Genomic DNA, 9,509 nt, shown 5'->3' with positions numbered 1-9,509 from the left:
GGCAAGAGGAGAAGGGGATGACAGAGGATGAGATGGCTGGATGGCATCACCGACTCGATGGACATGAGTTTGAGTAGACTCCGGGAGTTGGTGATGGACAGGGAGGCCTGGCATGCTATGTGTGTTCATGGGGTCGCAAAGAGTCGGACACGACTGAGCGACTGAACTGAACTGAACTGAACTGAAAAGTGAGAACAGCAAAGCTGGAAGATTCCAAACAAAGACTTGCAAGGTCTTGCTGTTCTAGGATCCAGAATTCAGGCTGGAGCCTGGGCTTGAATGCTGCAAGTTTTGGCAGTTATATTCATTCTGGTCCAGGAATGAAGCCTGTATCTATACTTTCACAGGAGAGAGTTGACTTTCAGACATAATTTAAACTCAGAGTCCACGTCTTAAGAGCAGGGAGTATTTGCTATTCTAACTCACTCAGAATGACTTTCTATGAACCTGAGAATTGGTGATAAGTTGTTCAGGGCACAATTAGTTTGGAAAAAATTGTCAGGTAACAAAAATGGAAGACACTCCTTGGATCCTGCAGCGTTGCCCCTGAGATGGGCCCTGCCGGGGTCCAGCCCTGGCTGATCCAGGGTATTCGAAGGAGAGACGGCATAGGCGACCTATTTATTTAAATATTTATCAAAGATATAAATAGTAATAGAATGAGGATAGCTCAGTAGGAAAATTCAGTGGAGAAAAGAGGCTGAGTAGCTCGGTTTACGTGGGAGACCAATAAAACTTCAAGACAAGAAGTTTGCACCACTTACGTAGGCCGCAGGCGTCCTTCCAGTCTCCCGAAGGAGAGGAGACGCTGAGGCCTCCCCGGTCGGATCTTAGAAGCCCAGGCATAATTAGCAAGCATGGCGGGTTCCGCGCTCCAGATGGAGACTCAGCCAGAATTTGAGAGAGAGAGCGACATGGGGAGACCAAGTTTTGGTGAACAAGGCCCGCACTTTATTTTTCAAAGTAGTTTTTATACCTTAAGTTATGCATAGAGGATAATGGGGGAAGGGGTGGAGTCATGCAAGGACAGCAGTTCCTGGTCCTAATTGAAGCCAGGCTTTCAAACTTATCATATGCAAAAGTTCAGGTGATTTACATCATCTTCTGGCCAGGAGGTCTGTTAACATTTTAAGAAACTTATTTTTCTCTAAAGGTGATTATTCTAAAGTCAGGCGCCAGCCTCCAAAAAGCATTGGATAGAGTTGCATTCCTACAGGGCAAAGGTGAGGTGGGCTCAATCAAGAAAAGAATTAACTCAAGGATCCAAGCTTACAAACATTGAGGCTACTACTTACATTTCTATACACCCATTATATCAATCAATACACTGCCAAGGACATAGTAGGTAAGGAGTATGGAGACTTAGCAGCAAACATTGGCCCAATAAGTGAAAATCCCTTCACCAATACAATTTCTAATCAATCTTTTAACTACTCAAAGGAATCTGTGTTAAGACCGTTTAGAACATCTCCTGCCTCTCACAGTTGGGAGGCTCTGAACAATCACATGTGGCTGGAAAAACCTATTCAGGCAGGCTAGAGGATTTCCAAAGGAGTTTGTAGGCTGAAACACTGTCACGCCCAGGAATTATTAACTGGAGCTGTAAGCTAACTCTTTCTTCAGAGAGAGGTAGTGGGGGACAGCCCCCCATAAAGTCAGAGGTGTAGGTGAAAGCACAAAGCAGAAAGTAGGCAGACTCTGGTTTTGGGGGTAGATGCTTGAGAATTTCCAGGGGGACTCCTGAGGCTTGATCCCGCCTTTGCGTATGCCGAGCCTCCTTCCTCATGACTTTTGTCATGGGTGGAGGGCCTCACGCTGGCTCCCGGCAGTGGTAGAATTCTAGTTGAGCTATTCCAGATCCTGAAAGATGATGCTGTGGAAAGTGCTGCACTCAATATGCAATATGCAATATGCACTCAATATGCAATATGCCGGCTCCTGGCAGGGCCCTGTAGGTCTGAAACTGTATGTGATCATAGATTCATCCAGCTTTAAAAAGGAGAAGCCATTACAGATCAGTTTTCAGATAGGGAAACTGAAGTCCAGGGAGCCAGCATGTCATAACGAAGACTCCTCTTCCATCAGAACAAACAACAGGACTCAAGAGGTTGCTCAGAGTCCTGAAGCCCCAATGGAAATGTGCTGCCTGAGGTCCCTGAGGTCTGTCCTTGGAGCACCTGGCTTAATTAGGTCCCCTGTGCAAGAGATCTCAGTCGTCATATGCCCTTTAGAAAAGGAAAACATCCTGCTTTCAGCCCTTGAGAAAGTGAGAGAGATTATCTGGACAGTCTTCTTGAATCCATAATCTCCCTCTTGTTCCAGGTCTTGGGAAGCCTGGCTTAACTGCAGTTTCTATCTTTGGACTCTCATGAGAATCCATTTTTAGATTAGCTCCATGTTTTCTTGAGCTGATCAGCATGGGCCCCACTGCTTGCTGATAAGAACTGGAAAGTGAATTTAGGGAGGCGGTTCCCTCAATCCTAGACTGAGTGAAGAATGCTGCCAGGCATACAATAGAGACAGGAGCTCTGAAAAGACAATCAGGTGCTCAATTAGGGAGAGAACCAGCTCTACCTGTCCAAGAGCCTGGGGAGAAGCTTCATGTCCTGCAAGGTGGGCCAAGACAAGAGGGAATCCATAAGGATCTTCAGCAGGACTGGCTTATGGGTAGGGGAGCAGGATTGGGTCTTGGATCTCATGGGAAGCTCTCAAAACATGAATGTGAGAGGCTCTAGTGATTGAGGGATGTAACGGGGAGGGAGCACCATGGAAGGAACTAGAAGAAGAAGGCTGAAAGGGAAATGGAAGAATTTGAGCTCATCCACAGATTTTTTATTACACTTCCCTGACAGAGGGGGCACTCATTACATTCAGTTCAGTTCAGTAGCTCAGTCGTGTCTGACTCTTTGCAACCTCATGGACTGCAGCACACCAGGTTTCCCTGTCCATCACCAACTCCTGGAGCTTACTCAAACTCATGTCCATCAAGTCAGTGATGCCATCCAAACCACCTCATCCTCTCTTGTCCCCTTCTCCTCCTGTCTTAAATCTTTCCCAGCATCAGGGTCTTTTCCAATGAGTCAGTTCTTCACATCAGGTGGCCAAAGTCCTGGAGCTTCAGCTTCACCATCAGTCCTTCCAAATTCTTCCATTTCCCTTTCAGCCTTCTTCTAGTTCCTTCCATGGTGCTTCCTCCCCCCTACAAATTCTGAATGAGAATATTCAGGACTGATTACATACCGGGAAACAATTCCTGTGAAGCACATGACCATATCCTCTTCAAATTTATAGCTAGACACTGTCCCTTCCACACAGTGTAAACAAAGGAGACATTCTTCCCAGGGTAGAAGTGGTCCCCATCCCCGTTCATTCTTATTATTAAAATAGAAAGAATTATATAATGGTAACCTGTCCATTTTCTCATTTTCATCTTGGCAATGATAAAATTCAGCTGTAATTTTCATGCTTGGTTACCATAATTCTCTTGCTCTGGGTCATCATCTATGTATCTTCTTTCCTTCTAAAATGTTTCTCCTCTTTCCTTCTTCTGTTTGCCATAGCCTACATTCTTTATGTTTCATATGTGCCTCTTTCATACATTTTGGGCACTTTCCCATTCCTTTGGCAAGCAGCCTGGATTTGAAGTGCAAATAGAGGTTTGTTCGGCTCTGCATCCCAAAAGCACTCTTCTCACTGCCTGCAAGAGCAGTGCCTGAACAAGAGCTTCAGGAGGTTGAAAATTCAGTGATGTGACCATCTTGGTGGGCCAGAGGCCATGGACAAGGCACTCTCCCCCTCACCCTGCCAGCCCCAGTGTCTTTAGCACACCCCGCCCCTACCCTGATAGCCTTGCAGATAAAGCACACCTTGGAGAGAACTCTACCCTATACTGTTCAATTCTCAATATTCCACCCACTCATCCATTTTGCTAAGTCTTTGGTGCACCACTCCAACAAATGCTCATCAAGTGTTTCCCAAATACGAAGGGCCCCCTCTGGTAGTTTGGATACAAAGAAAAATAAAGTGGAAAACTAATTTAACAAAGATATTTCACTAAGTTAAGGTGGTCCTTAGCCCATTCGTGAAATATTTTCAATCTCATTTTGTGATTGACATACAGTTGGAGCCAGAATTCACTCCCTTCCCCCAGTTTGTTGTCTGGGCTCTATATAATCTCAGCTCCACCACCCTGAGATTGCTGAAGAACATCCATGGTCTTGAGCTTGACTGTCAGCCAAGATGGTGTCCGAACTCTGCTCAGAGGGGAGGCTTTATTTGCTAACTGGATGGTGCTGTACAACTTCCCCTCCAGGGTATGAACCTCACCCTTATGAAGTTTCCCTCTTGTTTCTACTAATAATGGACCTATTGACCTATAATGGGATAAGGATGTCACAGAAGGGAGGGGATGCTGAACATGGAGGGACTAAGACCAGTGATGCTGTGGGGAACGACACAGCCTGTCTGACCATTAGCTTCTATGATGCTGGCATATGCTGCACTATCAAATCAGTTTCCTAAAAGTATGCAAGAAGGAAAGGCTACCCTTTGTCCTCAGGATCACGCAGTGGCTATAGGGAGACCACAGCCACTTGAGCAGGCGAAGGGATTCCTAGGACTATTCATTGTTACCCATGCCAGGAGTTATAGTCTGGCAGTGAGAGATCTTCAGGGGTAGCTCATGAATAACTAAAACAACACTTATGTTGTAGACAGGGCTGGGTTAACCATCAGAAGGAAGGAGTCTTTGACACCAAGTACTGGCAATTTGGAAAAATGGGAATTGGATCTCTTGGAGGCTGAGACTAATGCTTGCTTGGACACAGACGTGGTCCTCCACTGATCCATCAGCTGGGCTGCAGTGTCCTCACTAAAAAAGGAGAGAGTTTGTTTGCTTTTTATGTAATTGACTCTGACCCAATGCTGTGCTCTTAGGCAGGACAGACGGTGTCCTTTGCCATGGACTGGACCAGAAACCCTCATGCTCCACTGTCAGCCTCTTTTCTCTTCCTCCTCCCTCAATCCAATACACCCCTTCACTTTCCTCCCATCCCCAAGAAGGAATGAGTCAACACTGGATATGGGAAAATAAGCACTGAATTCTCTTCCAGAGCAGCAGGGAGACACTGAGGGGGCAGAGGAACTTGCCTCTTCAGGCTGGAAATTCACAGATGGCCAAGAAGGAGGAAGAACAGGAGATGTCATTCCAGAGCCCGTCTGGTAAGAGGCTCACACAGTCCTCCCCTGAGCCATAGTTATTGGGTTCATTCTTCTTCCAGTTGCTGTAGCCTAGCCTTCCTCCAGTTACATACATAAACTGCCCTTCGGTCACCTCATCTGTGATGCCCAGGAAGGCGGTATCAGAGGCCATGTCCTGGATGGCTTTGTTCTCCTCTGCATTCTTGGGTGTGGCCACGGTAGCCCCAAGTGCAGTGCACAGAGCCTTCACGCTGGAAAAAGGCATCTTTTCACGATTGGTCACGTACAGCTTCTTCCCAGACTTTTTGCCCAAGGAGAAGGTTTGCACTGAAATCACAAAGGGTAGGTGGGGTTGATTTGGCTTAGAGCCCTGCCCTGGACAGCAGATGAAAAAGCCCTGCTCTGGGAATCTGGGGTTGAGCCCCATTCTTCACCACCTCTGGTGAGATCCTGGTAAGAAGGCGAAGGCAAGTCCCTGGCAGCAGGCCAGGGATATCCCATCCTTAGGACAAATATCTGGAAAAATTGTCCCTGTACTGGTGAACCGAGGGAAACATGCTAGAGCCGCACTGCCAGGTGTAGGCACCAGGGTGAGAAAGAGGCATGGATACCCATCTGAGACCCATGGGTGCTGAGGAAGGAGCAAAGATCCCAGAGTCAGCAGACCTCCACTCCATCCTCCTCCATCTTCCTAACTGCATGCTGCTGAATTAATTATCCACACTGCTTGGACCTAATTTTTTCTCACCTGTCAATAAAATGGGTATAATACCCACACATAGGGATGGCAAGAGGATTGAATGAAATCATATTATTAAGAAAATGACAACCAACCTAGCCCTGGTATATAATAAGTGGTCATGCATGTAAGTTCTTTTCCACCCTTCCCCCAAAACTTAGAGTTCGCTGGAAATAAAAGAATCCAGAACACACTGGCGACAGAAAAAAAAGCTTACACTTTTTGACGTGATCCAGTTCTGATCGCAGGTCCCTTATCTGTCTCTCCAAGCTAGCCAGCTTAGCCTCAGCAACTATAAAGCGATAGGGAGAGGATATTTATTGAGAAGTGAAGTGAAGTGAAGTCGCTCAGTCGTGTCCGACTCTTTGCGACCCCATGGACTGTAGCCTACTATGCTCCTCCGTCCATGAAGAAGACCTTAAATTGGAAAGCAGATATTAACGTAGTAAAAAGTATTCCAGAAAAAAAAATAAAAAGAAGCAAAAGGAAAATAAAATGTATTCCTGCCTTCCCAAGTATACTTAGTAACTATTGTAAACTATAACTCTGGAAATAATAATAGTAATAGTAGTAATAATACCATAAACTATAGTTCTGAGTCCTTGTCTTCATATATTTCTTAAATATTATAATTATTCATAAGAAAGGCCCAAAAAATTATTCTGCTTTTTGAAACATGTTCCTAATCCTATTTTAATTTCTTATTGTAGGCAGACTCTTGAATACATTTATTATTTTGATAGGTCAGTGGATAAAATATTAGTAAGAGGTCATCATTTTGGTTTTGTTGTTACTAAATTTATTTTACTCTGAACTAAGTTGCTGTGATGTCGCCCATTATCCAGGCATTCTATGAGGCCAACACTTTTCATGCCACTCTCATGACAAGAGGCATAAAGGAAGAGCAGAGAAGAGCCGCCTCCATCCTTGCAGCCTGCAACCACACAGTGGACTCTGCAGCTGAAGAAAGGCCAGGGCACATGGCCTACAGTGGCCTGCTCAGGGAGCAGCCGGTGGAGTTTGGAAGTCTGTACCCAGCCAGCTGTGGAAATCCCCTCAGGCCCCAAGGAGCTGAGAGGAATGAGAGTGCTGGGTCAGGAAGCAGAGCTGAGCATCTTCCAGTGGGGCAGCAGGAGATGGGGCACCTCTCACCTGGCCTGGAGTTCCCAGGGCCTGCGTCCCCTCAGCCCCTACTACATGCTGGGGTGAGCTCCTTACCCGAGCTATCTCCACGATCTCCTTTGTAGCCCCTGGGTCCTGGAAGCCCAGGATTCCCTATGTTTCCTGGAGGCCCCATTTTCCCTGGAGGGCCCTGCGAGCCTCTGAGCCCTTGCCCTGTTGGAAGATGAAGGAAATATGAAGAAGTAGCTGTCACTCATTCTCTTTCTCCAAAAGCTTGATAGCTGATTGACCCCAAGAAACTGCCACTCAACTTGTGGTGACCCAAGGAAGAAAGATCCTCCTGCATCCTGGGGATGGCCTGTCCTAAGGCAGCTCCCTGAGCAGTCAAGACACCCCTTCTCTAAGTACAACCATGTGTTGCCAATTCCAGGGTGGCAGTGAGGGATCCTGGAGAGCCAGAGAAGCATCTTTAGAGAGAACGCCCTTTCACAGGCATGCACCTTAATGAAAGGTGAGCCTCCCCCTGTCTCTATGCTAGACCCCTTAGAGAGGACACTCTCCTGTTGGGGTAAAGGTTTAAGAAGAGTGGCCTGTCCTCTACCTGGCTTTCCCTTTTCTCCCTTGGGTCCATCTCGCCCGTCTCTTCCTGGGGTGCCGTTAGTGACTGGGATGGCACAGGCCACCACTGGGCAGGTCTTCTGAGCATCCTCAACGGCTTTTGTATTTGAGAAGGATACTGTCACCAAACACAGGAGGACAGGAAGTGATGAAAACAGGAACATGATCCTTACCTTAGAATGAAGAGAGTTGAGGAAAATAGTTTCATCTTATTTTGTTTAGCCAACATTTGCCACCACCTCTGCAAAGAGGAACTAAAAAGCCTCTTGATGAGGGTGAAAAAGGAGAGTGTGAAAACCTGGCTTAAAACTCAACATTCAAAAAACTAAGATCATAGCATCTGGTCCTATTATTTCATGGCAAATAGAAGGGGAAAAAGTAGAAGCAGTGACTGATTTTATTTTCTTGGGCTCCAAAATCACTGTTGACAGTGACTGCAAATGAAATTAAAAGACACTTGCTCCTTGGAAGGAAAGTTATGACAAACCTAGACAGCATATTGAAAAGCATAGATATCACTTTGCTTAAAAAGGTCCATATAGTCAAAGCTATGTTTTTCCCAGTAGTCCTGTATGGATGTGAGAGTTGGACCATAAAGAAGGTTGAGTACCAAAGAATTGATGCTTTTGAATTGCAGTGCTGGAGAAGACTCTTGAGAGTTCCTTGGACTTCAAGGGGATCAAGCCAGTCAATCCTAAAAGAAATCAACCCTGAATATTTATTGGAAGGACTGATGCGGAAGTTCCAATTCTGATGCGAAGAACCGACTCATTGGAAAAGACCCTGATGCTGGCAAAGAGTGAAGGCAGGAGGAGAAGAGGGTGACAAAATATGAGATGATTGGATGGTAGCACTGACTCAATGGACATGAGTCTGAACAGGCTCCAGGAAATAGTGAAGGACAGGGAAGTCTGGCATGCTGCAGTCCATGGGGTCGCAAAGAGTTGGACACGACTGAGCTACTGAACAACTGATGTGTTGGGCACTGTGCTCAGGGCAGATGACACAGGGAAATATCACAACTCTTGGCTCTGAGTTACTCCTTAAGCTACTAGGAAAACTACTACTGGGATAAGTAAACTGTATTAGAGTTAGATTAGTGCTAACACAAATTTAGATGCAAGAGTAATCTAATAGGGGCCCATTTTCCCTGGGGCTCTTTTGCCCTGTGAGTTCAAGGCTTGGTAGTTTAGGCAGCCCTAAAGCATGAGAGCCCATGGGGTCTGCGCATGACATGCAAGCCCTGTTCCTTTTAGAACAGGTGATGGCCCAGCAAACAGAGCTCATTGCTGGCATGAGCTTTGGCTGCTCTCTTAACTCCCTTTCTTGAAGGTCTACATAGCCTAAATTTCCCTCTTCCATCCCCTCCTATGGACCCTAAAGCAAAACTGTTGCAGGTGACCCAAGGTCCCACAAGGCCCATTGCTTGATGGCACCTGTTTTTACAACATCCATTGTCTCATTTCACATAAAAATCTGTTTTACACCCCAGGGTCCCAACCACCCTCAGAACCACAGCTGTTTCCCAACAGCCTGTCAATCATCTTGTTTAATAAAGTTTCTATTTTGTGACAGGCACTTGCTGGGACTGGGGACCCAGATTGCCCTGAGGTATGGAGCCTTATTCTGACCCTGAGAATGGAGGCTTCTTGGTAATTGATCCCAGCCAACTGAGACTTAGATTTACCTCCTTCCCTTCATTTGAATTTTCCACGGAGAGGCCATTTGTCCAGCCAGAACCCAGGCTTCTAAAATTTCTGTTCACTCTGGGCCCGGTGGGGTGAGCTCATGTTCCTCCTCCTGGCAGGATTCGCTGCAAGCTTCCCCGATG

General features: G+C 46.3%; 1 protein-coding gene across 1 annotated transcript in view; it reads right to left on the bottom strand.

Annotated features, from left to right (window-relative positions):
* Nucleotides 1-5,081: 5,081 nt before the first annotated feature.
* The window catches only part of LOC104984447 (mannose-binding protein A-like), a 5,349-nt gene continuing 921 nt past the window's right edge, over nucleotides 5,082-9,509 (bottom strand). Inside the window, exons 2-5 of the mRNA XM_010834154.1 lie at nucleotides 7,662-7,851; nucleotides 7,157-7,273; nucleotides 6,156-6,230; nucleotides 5,082-5,526 (exon numbers count right to left, since the gene is read on the bottom strand). Coding sequence (XP_010832456.1) covers nucleotides 5,153-5,526; nucleotides 6,156-6,230; nucleotides 7,157-7,273; nucleotides 7,662-7,842 — 747 coding nt within the window. The 5' untranslated portion in view covers nucleotides 7,843-7,851 and the 3' untranslated portion in view covers nucleotides 5,082-5,152. The remainder of the gene's footprint in view (nucleotides 5,527-6,155; nucleotides 6,231-7,156; nucleotides 7,274-7,661; nucleotides 7,852-9,509) is intronic.

This window comes from Bison bison, unplaced genomic scaffold, assembly GCF_000754665.1.
Source record: "Bison bison bison isolate TAMUID 2011002044 unplaced genomic scaffold, Bison_UMD1.0 scf7180017864029, whole genome shotgun sequence".
Classification (NCBI taxonomy): domain Eukaryota; kingdom Metazoa; phylum Chordata; class Mammalia; order Artiodactyla; family Bovidae; genus Bison; species Bison bison.
This window is presented reverse-complemented; position numbering and strand designations above follow the sequence as displayed.